The following is a 23,380-nucleotide window of genomic DNA, read 5'->3' as shown; positions in this document are numbered from 1 at the left end:
TCGTATAGAGGCTCCTTCTAGAGAGAGAGAGACATAAGAGCTGAGTTTTCTTTTTGGAGAGGGTGGGTAAAAGTAGTGGATAAGGAAGTCAACAGGAGACTGAATATAGGTATAGAACATCTATATACAGTATATCAATATCTACACACACACACACACACACACAAAGGAAGGCTCTGTTTCAAGGTTGAAATAACCTTTTGTTAGAGAAGAGTTCAAACAAGGGGCCCCCACTTTTGGAGGGGTCCCCACTGGGAACCCTGGGTCTTGGGGTGGCCCTAGTTCAGAGCGGACTACGTTGGCTCCGGTGGCACATCTGCCCACAATTTCCCTCGTTGCAGGCGGTCGGCTGCTGGGCTCCCCACACCATGTTCTCGGTCCTCTCCTATGGCAGACTGGTAGCCCGGGCAGTCCTAGGTGGCCTTTCTCAAACAGACACTCGAGATTACAGCCTGGTGACTGCCAGCTGTGGCTTTGGCAAGGACTTCCGCAAGGGCATCTTGAAGAAAGGCATGTGCTACGGGGATGACGCCTGCTTTGTGGCCCGGCACCGATCTGCAGATGTTCTAGGTGAGTGATGTCTGAGGCTGGTCTTTGTGTTTGTCTGACTTGCCTGTCTTCCTCCTCATGTTTGATTGAATGTTCTAAAATAGCACCCCTGGGTAGTATTTGAAAAGGCCTTATAATTGCATATCTGCAGGCTGCCGTCTCAGAGCAAAGTGTGCCGGGGAGACAGTGAAGTAGATTCCATGATTGTGGGGGGCTCCAGAACTGATCTTGCCCAGTCTAGGTTCCTTTGTGGGTTGGTGTGTTGCTTTGCTCATCAGGACCTGTCCCTAATAGCTCCCCTGCAGTTCCAAGGTGGCTGCTGTGGTGTTTTTTTTTTTTTAAAAAAAGCGTTTTAGGTTTCCCCATCTTTTTAAATAGCTTGAACTTAAACTCTTGCGGTGTCCCTCCCCCCTTCCAACCCTGCAAATGAAACAAGCTGTTGGGAGCAAACACTTCCTGCCTTTAGCGCACCTTGTGTCCTTGTCAGGTGAAAAGCAAAGTGACATTGAAAGCGGTTTCAGATGTCAAGCTTCACTCCCCACACCCACTTTACTGTGGTTTCAGAGCTCCCTGCAGATCTTCAGTGCAGTGCAGCTGTGCTGTGTCAGATGTCACAGGAGCAAAAGGGGGAAACCTCCTGAGTGCAGGCCCTTTGTGGGGGATGCGGCTTCTCAAATGCCCTTTCGCTTGCTGAGCAGCAGCAACATGAATGTAGATTGCTAAACACTCCTTGGTGTATTGTTTATTTAGAGTTGAAGGTTGCTCTTGTATCTAAACATATTGTGTTAGTGAAACTTAGTGTAGCCATGGTAGCTTCATGTCTGTTGTAATGAGTGATTTTTTTTTTAATGTTAGTTGGCTTTCATACAATGTTTTGAATAGTACATTTAAAAGAATCCTGTCAGGTGCCCATGCTGTAGTTCTGGATACGGAGGACAAAGAAAAATATATCAACCTTGGTCATGCAGCACAGTTCATCATTGTTCTTAGGCCATAACCCACAATGCAGTGTGGCTGTTCAAGTGTCTTATCTAGCATATGATCCATGTTGAAGGGAAGGTCAGTAGAGTTCTTCCTTTCTGTCAGTAGAATTACTTGCACTGTGAATGGAAAGGGAGTGACTGATGGATTTCTATCAAATGAAAGAGTGATTGGAGTCACCTTGGTTCTACATTGCTCTTTAATAGTATAGCTGGGCATTTCCCCCCTCTGGCCTTTATTTTAGTTGGATTGCAGTGAATTGTATGGCAGGGTTTGGTGATGTTATGTCATTATGTTGCAGTAGTCCTATGTAAGCAGCCTTGTAGTGTCACTGAAGTGATGCAGGGATTAAATCCTTATTATTTTCATTTTTAAATACTTTGTTTCCTGTACTTGATTACTGTTATAGCAAGCAGGTTTTATTTTATGTATTGCATTTATATCCCAAGCAAAATAAAAAAATAAAAAAATTCCTTCCAGTAGCACCTTAGAGACCAACTAAGTTTGTTCTTGGTATGAGCTTTCATGTGCATGCACACTTCTTCAGATACACTGAAACAGAAGTCACCAGACCCTTATATATAGTAAGAGAGTGGGGAGGGGTGGTGGGAATGGGTGATTGGCTGATAGGCGTGGAAAACCTGTTGACGACTGTTAACAACTGCAATTGGTCTTACAGGAAAAAGCAATGGGTGAGATGGCTAAAGATAGCTTTGTCATGTATAATGAGATAAGAATCCGATGTCTTTGTTCAGACCAGGTCTCTCCATGGTTTTAAGTTTGGTAATTAGTTGCAATTCAGCAACTTCTCTTTCCAGTCTATATTTGAAATTCCTTTGTAGTAAGACAGCTACTTTGAGATCTTGTATTGATTTATATCCCACTTTTCCTCCAAAGAGTTCAATGTGTCATACAATGTCTCCATTGTAATTTCCCCCCAATGCTTCAGAAAGTGATTTTTGTGGCTTAGTACTGTGTTCTTTGGATGACTGTTCTAACAGCCCCCCTATTAATTTTGATTTAGGTATTTATGCCCTCTCTTTAGTCAGTTAAGACTGACTCCTAAAGCAGCTTACAGTTGAAATCCACCACACATTTGTGCGTGTGTGTGCGCGCGCTCACACAGATGGGTTCCGTCTCTTCTGGCCCATGATAATACACTCCAGGTTCCAGGCTCTTCCCTGGAGAAGGAGCTATAGGTGAACTCAGGCTTGACAAAGATATTATTAGCCTCTTGCTGTCATTTTTCTATTGGTTCCTTAGCCCAATCCACAGTAGATAAAATAAAATTCTCTTTTTGCTCTTAGTTCTCCATTTTGAAATCTTTATTTAAATGATACTTTTAGTAGCCTATATAATTGAATATTTTGCCCTTCTTTCCCTCTGTGTGACCTGCATGTTTGCTAAACATGTTAGCTTTTCTCTGCTTGGTGTCCTGTGCTCTGCCTGCATCTTTTGTTCTAAATTTCAAATGTCTTCAAACACTTATGCAGCTTCACTGTTCTGGATTATCTTAATTTTATACAACCTATAAAATAAAATGCAGAAGAGCTTGGCACAATTGGATTTTTTTATATAAATAACAATGTAGAATGTCTTTAGCCAAAGAATGAGTTTTAAATGTGTTTCACTTTCCATTCAGTCCAGATTAGCTTTATATATTACTCATTTGCAGATATAAGCATGCCAAGATCTCTGCCTTCAGTTTTGAGAGTCTTTGTGGGTTGGATGTGGGTGCGGAGTAGCCACATGAGCTGCTCCCATCCAGTGGGGGGGAAATTGCAAGAGCACTTGGAATCTGCCCAACTTCCAAGTCCCTGTTTGACCACAGTTAAAAAAACACCCCTACACATGGCCTTTTTCTGTTGTGCAGTTACTAGGTCTGAAGATCAGTGCTGCTGAATCAGACCAAAGACCTGTCTCTTTCTGCTCATGATTCCCAGCAGTTGGTATTCAGAGACATACTGCATCTGATACTGGAGCTATTATGACCAATAGCCACATCCTTTGCAGCTCAGTGGTTACTGCTGCTGTCCTGTGCAATGGGGCTTAAGGCATTCATAGTACTGCGCTATATCAGCTGTGAGCCAGGAAGACCTCAGTTCAAATCTCACCTTATGAGATCATCTTAGCAAGTGGATTAAGGCAAAATATTCGCCCAGCTTCAGGCACTCTCCTGCATTGTGGGAATGGTAATAATGGCCTTTCTTGTAAAAGGAAAGAGGTTGTCAGCAGTTGACATTCTGCTGAAATTCCTACATTAACAGAGAAGTTATGAAGATTACTAAGAAGTGCTTTGAACACTTGCAGTACACTATCTTTATAAATTCTTTATAAATTCTGGAACCACACGGCGACTTCCTGCAGATTCCAGTGCCTTTGCTGCCTTAAGTGAGAAGGTTTGGTGCCAGCTGTAGGTGATTGTACCTGTACATATTCTGGCCTTTCACCTGTAAAACTGCTTCGCTAGCTTTCCTTTCATGACAGTATTGTAAAAGATCCTCCATAGGAGCTCAGGAGAGATCAGGGTCTGTGGTGATGAAAATTTTAACTCTGAAAGGCTTACATAAAAAGAGCATAAAACATTATTTTGGTGCAGAAGTTGGAAGGATTGTCCTTATTCCTTTCCTTAGTACCTTCTTTGGGAAATCAGTCGACAGCAGTTTACAATGAAGCAAAAGCCACACTGAGAACATGCATCAAGCATGTTTACACATATAGGGATAATTTGGATTGTTTATTCTTCAATTAGATTATCATAGTAACTTCATAAGGAGTACATTGCTACAGTGAGGAAAGGGCTTGGGAGATTGAAGCGAGGATCACAGGAAGCTTTCTGCAGATGCCCGTGTTTCCAAGCTGTTTTCTGCAACCACAAGGAAAATGTGTGAGTTTAAAAATAATAACACTGAAACTGGAGCCTTGCAGGTTTGTCAGAACACCAGGTCCTGGGTTTCTGTGCAATTTGGGCAGAGTTAACAGAGTACAGACAGGCACACACTGCTTGGGTTTTCCTCTTTGGCTCTTACACTGTTGACAAATCCTAGGCTGGGCGTTTTATGAGAAATGACATTCCAAACCTTTTAATCATTTTAATAAGCCCCAAAACAGTACAGTTGAAAAGCAATAGATAAATATGAAAAGATGAAAGACATTTCAAATATTTCTTGGAAGATCATAGCATAAATATGAAAAGATGAAAGACATTTCAAATATTTCTTGGAAGATCATAGCATTGTAAAGTTAAGATCATCTAGCCCAACCCCACACAATACAGGAATCTCAGCTAGATCATACATGGTAGAACCTCTGCTTTAAAATCTCCAAGCGTTGGTCAGCAATAAAAGACACTGTGTCATTGAAGTTAACTCTTTATTCAGAGGAGCCAAAACAGCGCAGGCCGAGTAATCCCAGCAACTGACCAGTAAATCTTGCCCCAATGAGGCAGTTGTGAGGACTACAAGTCTCCACCTTCCCATCACTTTCTAAGGCTTCTCTTTTCCAGGGTTTTTCCCAAGCAGTTGCAAACTACACACAACCAATCTCTCCTCTGCATTTTTCATTTCTCTGCATATTCTAGGAGATCAGGGGGAGGGTTGCTGGCTGCAGTAGGAAGGCTTGTTACCTCTTCTGCTTCCTCTTTCTCCTCCCAGACTGCTCCTTCTTCTCCCTGTGTCCACTCATTGTTGTCCCACCACAGCTTCCCTGTCTCTGAGCCTTCTTCCCCTGGGGATACCCTTTGGGTTTCCCCAGCCTGTACTTCCCACCACTCCTCGGCATCCAGCCAGTCCATAACACCAAGGAAGGAGAGTCCACCACCTCTTGTGGGAGTGTGTTCCCCTGTCAAACTGCTCTTGCCGTCAGAAAGGGCTTCCTGATGTTTGGTCGGAATCTCCTTTCTTGTAACTACGCTCCGGAGCAGGGGAAAACAAGATTGAATGCAGTCAAGTTTGCAGTCATGGCTACTCAGAAGTAAGCCTCATTAAACTAAATGGCGCTTACTCTCAAGTAACTGAGTATAGGACTGCAGGCTCAGAAGCATTCCAAACTCCTGGCTGATAGATAGCCACTGCTGCACCCACAGCCTTCTTCCTTGCACTGGAAAGGTGGGGGTGGGAAAAATGCAGTTTTGCTGCATCAGCCCTCAGGCTGACATAGCAAAGAGGTATTTGCCATCATGTGGATGGCAGGAGGGTGAGCGCATCCTGGATCCTGTGTCAGCCCAGCTGCAGCCTCACGACATACTGTTTTGCCTATTGCTGGCAGGGATACTGCTAGCAGTAACTTCCAGCCACCTACCTTTTGGGCTTGTGCATTGGGATGTTGCTCACCAGCAGAGCTCCCCTGCCCCACCCAAAACAGGGATTGAAATTGTTCTGTCAGTCTCTCAGTATGAATGATGCTGAGGTTCTTATTAATTTCATCCCACCTCAAAGCATGCATCAGTCTTAATTCTTCTTATAACTGAAATCTCCTCCTTGGAAAGACAGCTCCTCCAAAGCATAATCAAAACAACTCTGCTTAGTGGAAAAAAATATTCACCAGTGTAAGCCTAGTTTAGGCTGAAGGACAGTCTGTGAAAATGGTAGGTGATGAGCTAAGGGATTATTTTGTTAGCATAAAAAGAGGCTTGCATCCAGGGATCTCATTTGAACCATGCTATTGCATAATTATTCTGCTTTGAGAATGCTGGATGGGTAGACAGAGTAAAGGCACACACAAGGAACTAAAGCAGAATGTCCCAAGGTGGCCACTTCAGGAGGGAAGAATGCAGGCACTGGGCGTTTTGCAATATTACTTGCATTTTTAGTAAAAAATTATTTTGGCATAGTCAGGTTTTCTAGTATCCTAAGATTTAACACATACAAGTAAATGTCTTTAGTTGAAGAAGAAGAAGAGTTTGGATTTGATATCCCGCTTTATCACTACCCGAAGGAGTCTCAAAGCAGCTAACATTCTCCAGTGTGTTGTAGTGGTTAAGAGCGGTAGACTCGTTATCTGGGGAACCGGATTCGCGTCTCCGCTCCTCCACATGCAGCTGCTGGGTGACCTTGGGCTAGTCACACTTCTCTGAAGTCTCTCAGCCCCACTCACCTCACAGAGTGTTTGTTGTGGGGGAGGAAGGGAAAGGAGAATGTTAGCCGCTTTGAGACTCCTTTGGGTAGTGAAAAGTGGGATATCAAATCCAAACTCTTCTTCTTCTTCTTCTTCCCCACAACAAACACTCTGTGAGGTGAGTGGGGCTGAGAGACTTCAAAGAAGTGTGACTAGCCCAAGGTCACCCAGCAGCTGCATGTGGAGGAGCAGGGAAGCGAACCCAGTTCACCAGATTACGAGTCTGCCGCTCTTAACCACTACACCACACTGGCTCCCAGTTTGTGTGGAGGGCAACACACAGGTGTTTTGGTCTCTGATCACTGACAGGTGAAGGAATGCTTGTAACTGCCTGCTTGTAACTGTTTTTGGCCAAAGTTGTGGTTTGTTATTGGCCAAAATAAAACTGCATCTTTTAGAATAGTTTGTGTAAGTGGGAAAGTAAAACTTGGATCTCATCCTCTGGAGTTTGAATAAGTGGTTGTACCAGAAATGCCCTGCTTGCTGCCAGCACAGCATACACCTGCCCTCCCCTTTAGCCTACAAAGAAGTTCACTGCTACCTCATCAGCTACCATTTGCTTTCGTGCTTGCTTGCCTTGAGTATGTAAGTGATGCTTGCATAGCATATAACCAGGCAGTAACTCTGGGGACTGTCCTCCCTATAGCGGAAGAACTGTGTAACTACTGCTTGCCAATGCTGATGAGAGGATGTCTTTCTGCCCTCTCCAAGGAAGCAGAGAATCAGAGTGGTTAAGAGTTATGGTAAAGAACTGACTAACAGAAACAAAGGTTAATTTAGTATGTTCAGTAATATACAAATAAACTAAATTTTGTAAACTGCTTTGAGGGATTTCTTTCTCTTTTTTACAACCAAATGGTGTATAAATTTTATGAAATAAATTGGGTTAACCTATCCAGCCGTGTCCTTAAATCCCATGCTTCAGATATTTGAGAATTTTTTTTTATGGCCATGAGTTTCCATTAGTTTTTAATCAAACTAGTTTTTTAGTGCAAGAGGGAAAATGTATTGATACAGCCAGGGAATTTATACAGACACGGTTCCTGTGGAACTGTCCTTGGTTAGTTCTGATGAAATGATGCCACTGCTGGTGATTTCAACACAGTGAATAAAGCTAGGTCTGTTGCCCAATTACGGAAATCTTAGTTGATTAATGGATTGAATTTGCCTAAGTGTAAAATGAAGAGTTCTGACATAAGTATGCTTTGTTTTTAGATGCACAGGCATAATCTTTGATAAGACATGTTCTTTCCTACATAAGAGAGAAGGAGCTGGAATGCTTCTTTTAAGATGGAGTTTGCCCTCTGTAGGTTTTTTCCTCCCTCCAATACTTAACAGTTAACCATGAAGCAGGTCTTTAATTTTTAAATCAGGTGAATCATTTAGTTGATCAAAAGTTTTTTTTAAATTGATCTTTAACTGTAAACTAAGCATTTTGGCCCTACCCAACCCCCAAATTCTCTTTGATGCCCAGTTCTGAAAACAGGAAAGATGTAGGTCTCTTTTCTATGATATCCAAAGGGAACTTTATTGTATTAATTAGTTACAATTTTTATAGCCTGCTTTTCATTGAATGTCCTCAATCCCAGAGTGGGAAACAAATTAATAAAAGTAAACAGGAGAAAAATATTATTATTATTTAAAATAATATACAAAAATTACAAAATCATATAAACAAGACCAATAAACAACTAAACAATTTTATCATAAGGTAAACAAGCAAAATTACAGCAACACAACTTAATGTTTCCAATGTAACAAAGTACAGGCCTCAGGGGTGACCTTGAACATGGGAAGTTATAGAAGACTTGAACAGTTGGAGAAGTAGGAGTTGCCTTTTTCAACATGTGTGAAGGCACTTCTTTTACAGAGTGTTGTGGCTGAGTTGGTGACCTGTAAAGACTGCAGGTTGGGATTCCTGGTCTCCCAGCTGACTGTCTCTGCAGAATACACTGTTCAACACTTTCTGACTGTTGATGCTGAGAGTGACTTGTTGGGTTTCAGAACTGAAGAGTCTGAGGGTGATGGAGTTCTAGGATGCTTGTCCAGACTAGTTGTGGAAGACTGATCAAATGTTATGCAGTATTTAGAGGAAGGGGAAGTTGATGAGGCAACCACAAGGCATACATACAAGGTTCCTTAAATATGTTTTCTTTACCTAATGTGCTGGCACGATTGCAATCTCCAGAGGCTTATTGCACAGGCACACTTTTAATTTACTTGTAGTTGTGTGTTTCTGCTCCTTGTATGCCTTTACCAATCAGATCCCATTGTGTTTAAGCTGCAAGACCTACAGTGAACTTGCCCACGTTCTGTCAAATGATCCTTTCATACCTAATGTAGGCATGTAAGAAAATTACAGATCCCCACCCCAAACCAATTAATCAGATGGGGACTTTGATTTTTTTTAAAACCACTAATAGAGAAATCAAATGGTTAATCTAATATTAACTTTTAACATATTTTTAGAGCATTGGTTCCCAAATGGTGATCTGTGGACTCCAGGGGGCCATCGTAACTGACCCAGGAGGTCTGTGGCACCATTCACATAACAAAAACTACCATAGAGATACCAACATTTTCAAAAGCAGAGGGGCCATGACTTGTTTTTTAAAAAACAGGGTGTAGTATAGGCAACCCCTGATTTCTGTGGGGGTTGCGTTCCAGGTCATGTGTGCACAATGGTGAAGCACATATAAGCCCACCCGTTACGCCCCCTTTTTATAAGATTTCCGGGTTTGCAGCAAAGCGTACACACGTGGTCATGCATGCTTTGAACGCTCCAAACGGTCATTGCCAGTACTTTGCTAATTGGGAACCATGGGTTTAGAAGATTCATGTGCATTTCCTAAAGAAGAAAGGAAGGGTGTTCTTTGGTATTCAGGGTTATGGTATCCAAGTTGTGCTTTGTATTACTTGTAGTGTTACAAAGGGGGGGGGTTCATAATGCTTGCCTTCTGGTGTTGCATTGTGTAGATTTTTTTAAAAAAAATACAAATCCTAAAAAAAATGGTTCTAAAAGGTTATGGACTATTTTGGGGAGAAATCTGATTAATGCTGATAGTCTGTTCAGAGTCTGGCGGTAACATGCTGACAGATTACATAGTTCATGCCAAGGTCAGCTCTAAACCCTCCATCTCCAGTTCAGCTGGCATCCTAAGTGAAGGACATTTTACAGATTAGCACGTTTTTCTTCATGCACTAAGTTTTCAATTCTAGGATAGAGGTTTGCAGCCTTGGGGAGCTGAGATAGCTCAGTAGGTAGAGCATGAGACTCTTAATCTCAGAGTCATAGGTTCATACCACACGTTGGGTAAAAAGATTCCTGCATTGCAGGGGTTTGGGCTAGGTGACCCTCAGGGGCCCTTCCAACCATACAATTCTGTGATTTTGTTTAGCAGATTTATCTTCCTTTGGCTCACTTCCTGATAGTTGAGAAAGTGACTCACACTGCATCCTGAATCATTTAACATGAGCTTCATACATTCCATAAATACCAAATGTTGATACTTACAGGCTGAAGAGAGTTTCTGAACCAAATAAGTTGAATATTATTAGAGATGCTTGGGGGGGGGCTGTAGATACTCAGCAGTACCTCTGAAAATATTTCTTACTCTTATTTGACCATGGCAAAATTCTCAGGAGTTTTGCTTTTGCTAAACGACTTTGCCTCTTATTACTTTACCCTCCAAACCCTTCTGCAACTGCAGAACTGCTGCAGAAAGTTTTCGGCAAAGGGCCATTCTTGACCTTGATGCCTGATGGTGTTGGATAGCAATGTTTGAGAGAAATGGGCTCCACACCATTCTGGGAGCCTAAAGCTGAACTAGCTTATCAGCCAACCACTTTCTCCTGGTAAATGTGTAGAACTGCACTATTCTGCTCTCCTGCATACCATGTTTTCCCGAAAATAAGACACTGTCTTTTATTTATTTTTCCTCAAGAAGACACACTATTTCTTATTTTGGGGGGATGTCTTATTTTTATTATGTCAGTTGCTGCCCATTTTCTTAACCGCTCCGCGTCGGTACGCTGCATAGCCAGGCCTATCACTATGTCTTATTTTCGGGGTATGGCTTATATTGCACAAATGCTTAGAAATCCTGCTACAGCTTATTTTATGCGTATGTCTTATTTTCGGGGAAACATGGTATGTTCCTGATTATGTGGCTGGCACATGTTTGATATCTTAAATACAGTTAGCATCTCCTCAAGCTCAAAATCAGCTGAATTCATGACTAAAACTCTATCACTGCAGCCCCTCACAGTTAGCCTGTCTAACCTGTTTCCCTTTTGCTTACATTTTGGTGCTGAAACTGGTTAAGATGAATTGAGGTACTCATCTTCAAGAAATATAGGTGACCACCAGCTCTTAAATGATTCTGTTCAGAGGTAATCGTATCTATGCCCTGAGTTTCTTAATGCATCCAAAGGGGCACAACCACTTTTGGTTAAAACTGCCGGTATCACAGTTCCGTTATGCAAACCTAGGGTGATGCTTCACATGAGGATGTGGGCCCATTTAGAGATGAGGAAACTACTCCTGAATAATACCAGAAAGGAAGTAAAGGTGACTGTCCTTGGTCCTGTTGACTTCTGCATAACTTCCCCCTCCCCCATCTGTCTTAAGCTAGTTGCACAATAAGCCCTTATTTTGGGCTTTCAGCAATCAGAAGTGATTATATACCTCTGTGCTTTCTGCATGGCATATTGAATTAGGAAAGTGATTAGTTTAGAAAGTCTTCTTTAGAAATATTAGCAGATATGGAGAATAATTAAACCTCACCAGCTTTGCATGTTTAACGTAAATTTCATCTTCATTAATGCTGAGGAAATTATTCATAATACGTGTTATGTATATATTCTTTTTTAGGGGTTGCAGATGGTGTTGGAGGCTGGCGGGACTATGGTGTTGACCCTTCTCAGTTCTCAGGGACTCTCATGCGCACTTGTGAACGCTTGGTCAAGGAAGGACGGTTTATACCAAGCAATCCTGTGGGGATTCTCACCACGAGCTACTGTGAGCTGCTGCAGAACAAAGTACCTTTGCTTGGTAAGCGTAAACGGTCTCTCCTCTTTCTCACATCAGTCCACTGGGGTGTATTCTTAGCCAGACATACCTATAGTGCTGTCCAGTAGTTAAGCCGGGGAGTCCTTCAGTTATCACCTCCTGACAGGAACTCCTTGTTTGGCCTAGGTCAGGAGTGGGGAACCAGTGACCCTCCAGATGTTATTGCACTACAGCTTCCACCAGCCCCAGCCAGCATATCCAATTCTCAGGGATTATGAGAGTGGTAGTACAAGAACAAGTGCAGGGCATCACATTGGGTACCCCTGGCCAAGGCAAGCCGTCTTGTAAGACTCTCACGGATGATCTTTGACACATGCCGTCTTCCAACAAATGCTTCCAAAAAAAATAAATGGTGGCTTTTGGCCACAAAGGGGAAGTGACCCTGGTTTGGTACCACATTAAATAAGCGAGCAAACAAAAACACTTTGATGTCATTCCTGCTCTTTCAGAACTGGTTGCTGATGCAGGCAGATATATGTTTATTTAGGAAAATAAACTGCAAACACTTTCAGTTTGAAGCCCCTTTGCTTCTCCTTTGTATCTGAGCCCTTCTTTTTGCAGGATGATGCCTCACTTGTGCTTTGTTGCTCCTACCTTTTATTTTTGGTTGTCTAAAAGCAACATGGAGTTGCCATTATTGGTTTCAGATTTAACTTCCCCACTGGGAATATATTCCAGCTGGGTGTCAGTTTAGGAGAAGTCTAGTGGTGGATATTTGCAGTATGTGTTTAACTTTAAACACCTGCTGAAAACTTTTCTATTTCTCCAGGCTTAAGGAGGCAATTCAGAATACATCTTTCCACAATGGTTAATTCATGTCTATTTTTAACTTTTCTTGCTTTTCTTGTATTTTTTATTTGTTTTTGTTGCAAACTGCTTTGATATTTATTTATTGAGATCGTGGCCTATAAATATTTTTATAAATTAAATAAGTTAAAAAATAAAATTGCTGTTTACATTTTACGTTCATGCCACTCTCTTTGAACTCATGAGAGCAAGCGAGTCTCGCAACAGAACATTGCAGTGTGGTACGTGCCAGTTCACTGTTCCTGCCAGCCAATCAGCCAGGTCTTCCAGATAACCCAATTGCCCCACTCTCCACTCTTGCCCCCCAAGACACTGTGATCGTTGAGCACATCCAGTCCTCATTCAGCAGGGTTTTTTTTGGGGGGGGGGAGGCTGTTGCCCCATAGGAAGTTTCTCCTAAATATTATTTGTACTTCTGGACACCTTGGAAGATCCCTATGGCATGCTGACACTTCTTTTTTGTTCCTCAATAGCCCCATTTCACCCACAGCCCTGTGAGCACTTAAGGGGGTGAGTTTGATATTAGAGGGAGTGATGTTGGGGGGCCTTGAAGGAGCAGGATTTTGCTGTGTTGAGAACCAGCCACTCTAATGGAAACGGACAACCTTTAGCACACTAAGTGCAAGTTACTTTTTGCACCGCACATGCTTCTCACCTGACCTTAGCTGCTCTGCCAAGAGGTCTCTGTAAGTATGTAAGCTAAATTTAGCTAGCCTCTGCTGAGCTCAGGAAGAGTCATCCCTTTTTCATTACACACCTAAGGAATAGCCATTGGCTGCAGCATTTCCCCTTCAGTTCAGACGTTGCTGGAACTGCTTAAATGAGCTCTAATTTCAACTTACATTGTGACTAGTTTTGTGGAAAAGTCCTGACTTAACTGAATGCTGCCAAGGTGGCCTCATGCTGTGAGTGCCTGTCCCATTCATCTTGACCTTCTCAGTTCACAAGAGCACATGTGCTCCATGTTTGGCACTTGAATTTCTACTTGCAGTGCATTTCTGATCAGCTTGACTCCTTATCCGAAACTTTAGATTTTCTTCCTCCTTTTAACTGCTGTAAATTTCCCCCTTATCTTGAATGCTTTGTTAAGCATTCCTTGTTAGGAAAGCCAATATAAGAGCCAATGTGTCAGTTGCTCACATGTTCCTGGTATTTAATGGACAAGTGATGAGATAGTAGAGTACATGTTTGCCTAGTGCTGTTAACCGCTGTCCAACCTCCTCAGCACTTCTTTGGGGGTTCTTTTGAAATGAATGCATGTTACATGTCTACCTCCACAAATCTTGGTTGAAGAAAGTGCTTAGAGCGGGCAAGAATCCAAATAGCTGCTTATTAAGTTTCAGAATGGTGGCATTGCTTTTAGAGGTCTGATGTGCTACCTTTAAGAAGAGCTGTGCTGACTTACCAAGAGAACAGCACTGGAAGTCTGTTTCTGCTAATTAGAAATAGCTTCTCACAGTAGTTGGAAAACAATAGAAATTCTGTTCAGCTCATTTCCATGTAGTGTATCTCTCTCAAGTTCTTGTCCTTGCTGGACCAAACACAGCAGCCAGTGGACCCCACTTAAAATAAAAGCAGCTGCATTTATATGTCATTATCTAAAAAAATATTTAATTTTATTTCCAGGGAGCAGCACAGCTTGCATTGTAGTTCTGGATCGAACAAGTCATCGTTTACATACAGCAAACTTGGGGGACTCAGGCTTTTTGGTTGTCAGAGGTGGAGAGGTAGTACACCGATCTGATGAACAACAGCACTACTTCAACACTCCATTCCAGCTGTCAATAGCACCACCTGAAGCTGAAGGGGTCGTCTTCAGTGACAGGTGAGATTTTTAAGCGTGAGTGGTCAGATCTAAATTCCCCAGAACGATTATGTTGGGTGCATCCCCAGTGAATTGTGAGGGGAAGCTGTGCTCACACCCTATTGTCCCGGAATGTGTAACTCCCTTTTTCCAAACAAAGGAGAATTATGGGAAATGGTCTTTTTCTGTTCAGGGGTTTTATGGTTGCCCTGAAGGGGCTTTTCTCCTCTCACTAGCCTGGCTTCACTCATTACAGTGGTCATTAGAGGGAAAGGTGTCTCCTCCTTGCATGAGGCTGTGCAAGGGTTATGTATGGAGTATTCCTCGTCTCTCTGATATTTGCATGTTACAAAACTCCACTTTACAAAACAGAGCTTTGGCATAAAGATGGTTAGGGTGTGGTGTTAGGTGCCTTTTATGCATCCAGGTCCCTGCTTCAGTTTGACTTTCATGTGTGGCCACATTTGCCAGGGCCTCAAATGTCACATTTTAAAATTTCCCTCCTCCTGACTTGTTTGCCAAGGAATGCTACTGTTTTATGTGTTGCCGTTGGAAATATTTTTTTGGCTATAAGAGTGAATTTAGCTTAAGAGTGAATCAAGTTGCTCTTCCAAGTTGAATTCCTGGAATGGGTGCTAAAAGTTTGTTCTTTGTGGCTGCTTTGCACTTGCAGCAGGATTCGAATGGAGATGTGGAAAAAGCCTTGTCCTGCTGAGTGCATTCACTTGTGTCCAAAATAGCTCTGTGTTCACCCAGCATGCAAATGCTGTCATGCTGTCCTGTTCATTTGGGAACCTCCTTCTCACTCTTGGAATTTGGATTGGGAATCTGCTAATTTTGCATACTCTGGCAGTGAGGTAGCAAATGCTTGAAGAACAGAGAGGGAAGCATGTGACTGCAGCTTGTATTTCAATACGGTTAAAAGCTTCCAGCCGTGTGCTGTGCCCAATCAAAATCAGCAAAACTCCCATTTGGCAGAACACCAAGGTCCACGATGGGAGTGTTGGAAAAGCACATTCTGTTCAATGGGAACTAGCGTCTTAAAAAGGGTACCTTAGCAAAGGACTTGAAGCAAGATTACTCCCTTCCCACCGGCACTGCACAGCAAGGCCTTTGTTACTCCACAGGTCAAAGCAGGAGTCACTCAAAAGCACTAGTGCAGGGGAGAGTTCATGGGATCTATCCTATGCTGCCCTACTGTGTAAGGTTCCTTTTATCTCTTCAAACTGTCTGTCACGAGAGTCCCAATCTGTTGTGTCTAACGAGCAGCTTTTCAGCAGTGCAAACTCTTTGCTCGTGAAATGAAAGCTTGTGTAATAGTGATTTAAGAAAGCAAAGCCAGCTAAATGGGGTTGCCCCACTAGTGCTTAAACATTATCACAGTAGCTATGTCAGGTAAGCTGAATGTAGTGTTCTCCCCATTTTACAGATTAACTAAACTCTGACCTGGGAGCCATTCAAATATATGTCGCTATTTGTGATCATTGTTTTCACAGCCCAGATGCTGCGGACAGTACTACGTTTGATGTCCAGCTAGGAGACATCATTCTGACAGCCACAGATGGGCTTTTTGACAACATGCCTGACTACATGATCCTACAGGAGCTTAAGAAGCTAAAGGTAAACAGTATGCACAGAGTTGGGTGAAATGTTTAAAAAGAGATGAGTTCATGTAACTATTTGCATATTATGTTAGTCTACTTGACCCAGAGTTTTTTAAGCAAGGTAGACTAAAGTTGCTTCTGGGGCCCCTCCAACATTAGAGGCCCTGAAGCTTAAGCTTCATTAGTTTTCTAGCAGATCTGCCCCTGGCTACACCATTTGGGTAGGAAATAAGCTGAATTTTGAATGCATGAGAGTTAAATACAATGTCCTGCACTTATGCATTATCAATTCACGTGTGATCGTGTATATGCATGACGCTGGGAAATAATTAAATCTTTTAATTTAAACACGGAAATGGTGGGAGAGAAGGAGAGCCCTCGTTGCTCATGTTTAGACCCTCCCTGGAGCCTTAAGAGGACATCAGTGGGGGCAGAGGAAGCCTCGAAGAGAGGCACAGTGGAACTGACACAGGGTAGAGCAGCAGCCACTTTTCCATACATCCTCCAGCCTCCTGCTGGCCCCAGAGCTTCAACTCCAGAAATTTTGATCTGGATTGGGGAGACAGTGGGGAAGCGAGCTGGAGTGCAGGAAGAAATGGAGGCTATTTAGAAGGTGCTCCCCACTTTTTGCAGTTTCTGTTAATCAGAAAGGATATGTTTCAGAAAGTTTGATTCCTGAAAATGTTTTAATATTGTAACTTCCCAGACACTCCCAAAATCTTCTAAAAGTAGTTGCTAAAAATGACTCATTTGAAATTGGAGTACAGCAGTATCTCGGGTTGCGAACACCTCAGGTTACAAACTCTGCTAACTAGTAGTACCTCAGGTTACAAAGTTTGCCCCAGGATGAGAATGGAAATCGTGCAGCGGCAGCAGGAGGCCCCATTAGCAAAAGCGCGCCGCAGGTTAATAACTGTTTCTGGTTAAGAATGGACCTCTGGAACGAATTAAGTTTGTAACCCCAGGTACCACAGTAAAGGGGAAATCTCCTGAGTTGAGTTAGACTGGTGAGGTGGAGGAGGCTCCTCCTTTTCAGCCACACTCTCCCCGCACCTCAAAGGGCCTGTTTGACCCCAGCCTGGTTTGAGTTTGGTCTTCTCCATTGGCCATGTCTGCTAAGGAAGACAGGCTGTGCCAAACGGGTCTCCAAGGGAAGTTGTTTCTTTCTCCCCCTCCTTTTCCAAAGTACAGTTCCAATTGTAGTGGCTTTCTTTGCTTATCTGAGTCCTCCGGTGCTGATGGGAGGGAAGGGTTAGGAATGCATTTGCAGGATATAACATGCTATTGCCCTTGTGGATGGGTGGGTTCACGTCGTATTGAGTGCCACCCACAGGCAACCTTAAATTTGGCTGCTGTAGTATGCCCTACAGATAGGGTTCCCAGCATTAATCCCTATGGAGTCAGAACTGCAACTTCTGTTGAAATTGTCAGTGATGACTTTCTCTTACTAAGCTCAGCATTTCAAAGGAATTAAGATTGAGGAAAGCAAATTTGGGAAGAAATTATTAATCAATCTTGAATTCTGCTGTTTGGTTTTGGTTGTGTGTCGTCGTCCCCCCCCCCCCCCCGTTTAGCCACAGTGGACGCTCGGGTTGCAAACGCGATCCGTGCAGCAGGCGCGTTCGTAACCCGCAGCAGCGCGTCTGGACGTGACGCAATTCGGTGCATGCACAAAGTGCAGTTTTGTGTTTTTGCGCATGCGCGAGCACCAAAACCCAGAAGTAACCTGTTCCGGTACTTCCGGGTTAGGCACATCTCTAACCCAAAAACGCACAACCCGGGGTATGACTGTATTTCTTGGTGTTTGCCTGTGCAGTAAGGAGTCAGATAAAAACTGAGTAAAAGTCAGAAGCTGAGTTGAAGTCAAGGACAAGCTGCGATTTCCAGCCAGCCAGATACCAATACCCTCAAATACTGAAGGCAGAGGGCTTCAGATATGCTGTTTAAGTCAAGTGCAGCTTCCCAAAATTTGTGCTGCTGTGGAGAGTAGGAAGATGTATTTCCATACATAGCATACTTAAATATATTTGTCTTTAACCCAAAACAGATCCCTTTGGGTTAGCCACTGTTAATATGTAAGCTGGAATAAGGGAGTAAACAATATTCTTATATTATGTGCACTTATTTGTGGCATATGAAATGTGTAACCTTGGTAAAAATAACATTATTCTGTCTCCCATACAATTGATTCAGAATTCAAATTATGAAAGTATACAACAGACAGCAAGAAGTATTGCCGAGCAAGCTCATGAACTGGCGTATGACCCAAATTACATGTCTCCCTTTGCACAGTTTGCTTGTGATAATGGATTGAATGTAAGAGGTAAGTTTTACCATTTTCTTGTGGGAAGTTTAACAATGACTCTGCGGGCTAGCATTTGTTCCAAATTCTGAACTGGCAAGCAGACTTTGTACTAGAATGAGAGTGGCTAGTAATTGGGGTGGTGTTTTACAAAGAGTGAGGCGACCTGTTCCCAGGTTTGCTTCTGATTTGCTGTATAATTTTGGTTTTCATCATCCAAGCCACTTTGCATACTTACAAACCTGATTATTTTCCATAACTACTGCATATAAGCCAGCTATATTAGAGTCCAGGGAAAAAATGGTTTTTAAATTTTCCGGCACGATTCAGTGAAGTATGTTCAAGGCAAGCACAAACATTTCTATTTAGAGCACTATCTCTTAGATTTCCCTGGATAGCAACAAGGGCACCTGTTGGAACTCTTGGCTCTTAGCTTATGGTACTGAGTGTATCTGGAATATGGAAGGTGGTGGACTCTCCTTTGTTGGAGGTTTTAAAGCAGAGGTTAGATGGCCACCTGTCTTGGATGCTTTAGTTGAGATTCCTGCATTGCAGAGGGTTGGACTAGATAAACCTCTATGATTCTGTCTGCCAGACATAAGTGTTGGGTTTGCTGGAAAGTGCTTGCCCTCTGCTCTGCTTTGTGACCTGCTTTTAATGGCAGTTTCTTGGCCATTTTCTCCCAGTGAAAATATGTGAATGTCTTGCTTTGCAGGTGGAAAACCAGATGACATCACCGTCCTCCTTTCAATAGTAGCTGAATATACAGACTGACAGCATAAACTTTTGACAACTGACTTGAGTGTTTCCTGCCGTTCCCAACTTCACATGGACTGTTTCCTGCTGGCAGGATGCCTTTCTCTGCAGCTGATCTCAGTGGCTCTTACATGTTACGTCCATTGCCTGTTTTCAAATGCAGTCGAGGTCTCTGTCATGAACCACTACTGGAGTACACTGGGGTGCATCTGCCAGCAAGAAATGAAGAATTTCAATACTTGAAGCTTGTCTTTTCAAACTTTAGTAGTAATTACTTCATAGTGGGGAGGGGGGTGCGTGATAATCATGGTTATTTCTCTGAAAGAAATAAGTAGAATTGGCTATTCATAATTCAGAACTAGATGCGCAGTTTGACACTGATAGAAAACCTCCATGAGGACAAACAAAATTGTTTTGTTAGAAAAAAAGCCCATTTTTCATTGGAGAGGTCACAAATCATTCTGTAACTAGCATAGCTTGTTAAAATTATAGTTGAGATTTGTGTCGATAAGAATTCTCTGGAGGCTTCCAAGTGTAGTGAGCCTCAAGATATATATGGTTTAGCGCAGGAGTTTTGTCTGTTACTAATTTGAAACACAAGATTAGTTTGTGAAAAGTATTGTGTGTCTATGAGAGAGAGTGTGTGTGTATATGTGTGAAGGTGCCTGTTATCATGCAGATGGAAATTTGGCATATCATTTATTTGCAAGGAGCCCTGTCCTGGCTGGATCTTTCTTTTAGAGAAACAGATTTTCTAAAGATATTTTAGTTGCACTAAAGTCTGAAGAAGCCAGGGTGTTGAGAGTTTGGAATGGCATGCTGCCTGAGCATGAATCATCTGATCTTGCTTTGTATGCCATAGGTAGCTAAGAATGATAGAGGCATTAAAGTGGATAGTCTTCTGTTTTGGGTTTGAGGAACTTGATGGTGTTTCCATGTACGTACTTCTGCTTGTGCTCCCACAGCAATTGAACTTGCACACATGCAAAATGCTGAATGAGCAGCATTTACATTTTAGTAGCTTGGTGTACAGGATTTCCAGAATGAACTTTAATGATGTTTACAGGTATCTAATAGCCATTTTGCAATATAGCATTTCCTTTCATTTACATCCATTCAATCTAGTTTATTCTTCAGTAGCTGCAATCTCCTCCCTCCTTTTTTAAGCTCTTGTAAAAACCAATAGCTATAAAGATATATATTGGTCAGTTTTTCATAACTTTTTTGCTAGTAGAAAAGTACTTAGAAATGAAAAGCCATGTTTTATATAGCAGTTGGGTAATGTGGATGTTTAGATTCTGAGCTTGGCCAGTAAAGCAACCTTTTTAAGATGAAAGGGGTTTTTTTTACTGCCAGGTTTGTTGTGTTAAAACTGTAAGATTGAGGTTACCTCAGCCCGTTTTAAATATTTTTTGTGGTTGTACTGTATATTTGCATAATTACGTCAAGCTTTTATTTATAATTATGTGACATGTACCATGTACATGTCACTATTTCAATGCATCCTACTTTTTAGCAGGCATTTCATTTACCATGAGAATGGGCAGAATCATTTGGAAGCTGTTTAAATTACTTTTTGTGAAATTGGCATCTTGATTTTTCTTAAAACATTTTTTTTCTTTTCTTTTTTGTCAGAATGCCTTAACCACTTAACTTGACAAAATGATTTTTTTTTCCAGAATGGATACAGGGTGGAATAAAATGAAATAAAGAAAAACATAGTGCTATAATTCAGAAATGTGGCAAATGATAACTTTGCACAAATCATTTCAATCCCTTTTGCTACTTTAGCTGAACAAGTTATAAGTATCAATATTCAATTAGAAGGAATGTATTAATGCTGCAGTTCCAGACTTCTTTCCTGCTTAGCCAGAGGAGCAGTTATCATTTCATTTGGACTTTCTTTGCATTTTAAATCACCAGTATTTGCTATTGTTTATTAGCACAAGCCCTGATTAGTGATTGACTGGCCTCACCCTTTTGGCCTTGGCCCTGACTTGGTGCCTCCATAGAGCAGGACAGTTTCCCTGCTTCATATTCTCTCTTCCTGCCTTTCTGCAACTACAAAGGATGACCCATCAATTAAACAAATGTGGAAAAGAAGGTGCTTCTTATGCCCAGATGGTCATGGCCTGGAGCCTTTTGCCACTGTTCTTGGATCTTGTTCTGAGTAGCAGAACTGTAACATCTGTTGGGATTGCTGGCCTTGCTTTGCTTAGAACAGTTTTTAGTCAAGCAGTATGTATAAAGCCATTTGTCTCTTCCAATGTTTTTTATGATGATCAAATTGAGTTTTTAAACTTTCAGATACTAAGTTCCCCCTTCCCCTCTCCAGACGCCAAAGACCAGTACAGTTTATAGCTTTTTGCCATCTGTTTTTAGAGCAATACTGTATTATAAAGAATTAATATTTCTATTTCATGCTTGTCTTTTTTCCATTTTAAGATGTGCACTCAAACATATCTGAACCTAATTTCTTCCTATGAACTTAAGCTGTTTGCGCACAAATATCTTTTACAAAAGAAAAAGGCAGGACTCGTGTACTTGTGAAAATAACATTTACCAATCCTCAAAGCAGTAGTGTTTCCTAGGAACTTGTTTAGTGTTTTGGTTTGGCACAGAGAAGACATTCCATTTTGTGTTTTCTTAAATCTGAAATACATGGGTGGAGCCTGGGGAGATCTTACCTGCAGAATTGCTTTATAAAGAATCTGAAAGAAATAACTTGGCAAAGCATCAACCTGCTTCACTCAGTAATGCAGTTGTGCTGCAGGGCTTGCTTTACGGGAATGCCTGTAATTGCGTTACTGAGTTTGTTGATATGAAGGGCTAGGCTAATGTGAAATACCCATATTAATGAAGGAAACTTAAGTCCATGGCTTTCCCTCAATTTGCTATTTCCACAACAAGTGGGGAAAAACCTTGAAAATTGGGACCAGATTGGATATAGACAAAACTGTCCATAGTAAAAGCAAGCAAAGATGAGGACACTGTGAATGGAATTACTCTTTGTAATGGATTGCTTTTCCATGGGAAGCCAGGCTAAATGTAGACATTGACTTTTTCTTTTATTTGACAAAGCTGATATGATGAGGATGCCTTCTTGTTAAATGAGACTATCATTACCTGTGCTTACCTAAAAGGCAATTATGTGAATTGGATGTTTGAAGTATATAATTTGTGCAAGAATAGTATCTGTAAATACATTTTAATGAACTGTAAAGATATTTAATAAATAAAGTATTTATACAATAAGCATGTGTGCTTGGGCACAGGGTCTTCTGCCTCACCATCCCCACTACTACTCCCTGTTGCTACTCAGCTTCCCCCCCACTTCATTCTAGGGGAACTTAGTCTTCAGGTCATCTGAACAAGGTTAATAATATTTTATGTTGTTTCATAATACCATGATCTGTATTGTTTAATAGCATATGACTTCAGTTTTATTGCTTAAGGGGAAGAATTTATTTCATACTGCCCAAGTAGGAAATATGTGCAAAACAATAATAGTTGAATTTTCTATTATTGCATGCATGCATGCATGTGTACAGACATCAAACAACTGTCTCTCAAATCCTGCAGTAATATGGGCAAATGCAGAAGTCAAAACAGAAAATATTGACAAACAATCCATAAGGAATTCCTCTTGCATAAGTTCAACCACAATAAAATGGAATTTCATTATAACACATTTGTGTCCTTGTACAAGTTCTGCTCATTTTGGGGCTTGTGAAGGACACGTTGCAGATGGTTATGCAGCTGGTGATTTCTTAAGGGGAGATGCAAGGGGAGACACTGAGCAATAAGCACTGTTAGAAAAACCTTACATAATGGGGAATTTGATTAAGAACCAAATATTTTTACTGCAAAAAGCAGAAACAGTTTGAGGGTTTGGGGCATGTAGTAAACAAATATGCTAGAGAATTGACCTGAATTTGCTACTTGAACTAGTTGGACTGTTTTGCAGTGCAGTGAAATTTCAACAACAGTTCAGTTCCCATTGTCATGCACTGTGGGAGTTGAAAGAAAGTGGATCTTAAAGAAAAGCAGACTATGGAGCCGTGTGACTAGTTGCTCTTTGTTAGGTTGCTGTGGGTAACTGCCTGTTACCAGGGCTGAAACGGCCAAAATGCATTCTGACTTCACTGTTCTGAAAGGAATATTACTGTGACACAACACATGCTTATAAAATGAGGAAGACTTCTAAGGCATTCAAATTTACTGGCATAATATACTATGCACACTTCAACACTACTGAGATGTTTTTCTAATAGACTTTGAGTTAAAACCAGTTTATTACTACATAGTTAATCTTGCACAATTTAGTTTAGAAGGAGCAGGAGAATGAAACTGCATGTATGCCACTTTTGCATCTAGTCATTTGTCTTAAG

The 23,380-nt window shown here is 41.7% G+C and overlaps 1 protein-coding gene across 1 annotated transcript; it reads left to right on the top strand.

Annotated features, from left to right (window-relative positions):
- Positions 1 to 165: 165 nt before the first annotated feature.
- PPTC7 (protein phosphatase targeting COQ7) lies at positions 166 to 22,244 on the top strand. The gene is made up of 6 exons (XM_033159243.1): positions 166 to 570; positions 11,519 to 11,698; positions 14,150 to 14,348; positions 15,824 to 15,947; positions 18,125 to 18,254; positions 18,949 to 22,244. Exons 1-6 carry the CDS (start codon positions 369 to 371, stop codon positions 19,005 to 19,007), a joined length of 894 nt encoding a protein of 297 aa, XP_033015134.1. The 5' UTR covers positions 166 to 368; the 3' UTR covers positions 19,008 to 22,244.
- The last annotated feature ends 1,136 nt before the right edge of the window (positions 22,245 to 23,380 follow it).

The sequence above is a fragment of the Lacerta agilis genome, chromosome 8 (genome assembly GCF_009819535.1).
Source record: "Lacerta agilis isolate rLacAgi1 chromosome 8, rLacAgi1.pri, whole genome shotgun sequence".
NCBI classification, from domain to species: domain Eukaryota; kingdom Metazoa; phylum Chordata; class Lepidosauria; order Squamata; family Lacertidae; genus Lacerta; species Lacerta agilis.
This window is presented reverse-complemented; position numbering and strand designations above follow the sequence as displayed.

Coding starts and splice junctions, on each gene's coding strand:
- PPTC7 (XM_033159243.1), top strand. CDS start 369: ATGTTCTCGGTCCTCTCCTATGGCAGACTGGTAGCCCGGGCAGTCCTA. Junction 14,349..15,823: donor GGGGTCGTCTTCAGTGACAG/GTGAGATTTTTA, acceptor TTGTTTTCACAG/CCCAGATGCTGCGGACAGTA. Junction 18,255..18,948: donor TAATGGATTGAATGTAAGAG/GTAAGTTTTACC, acceptor CTTGCTTTGCAG/GTGGAAAACCAGATGACATC.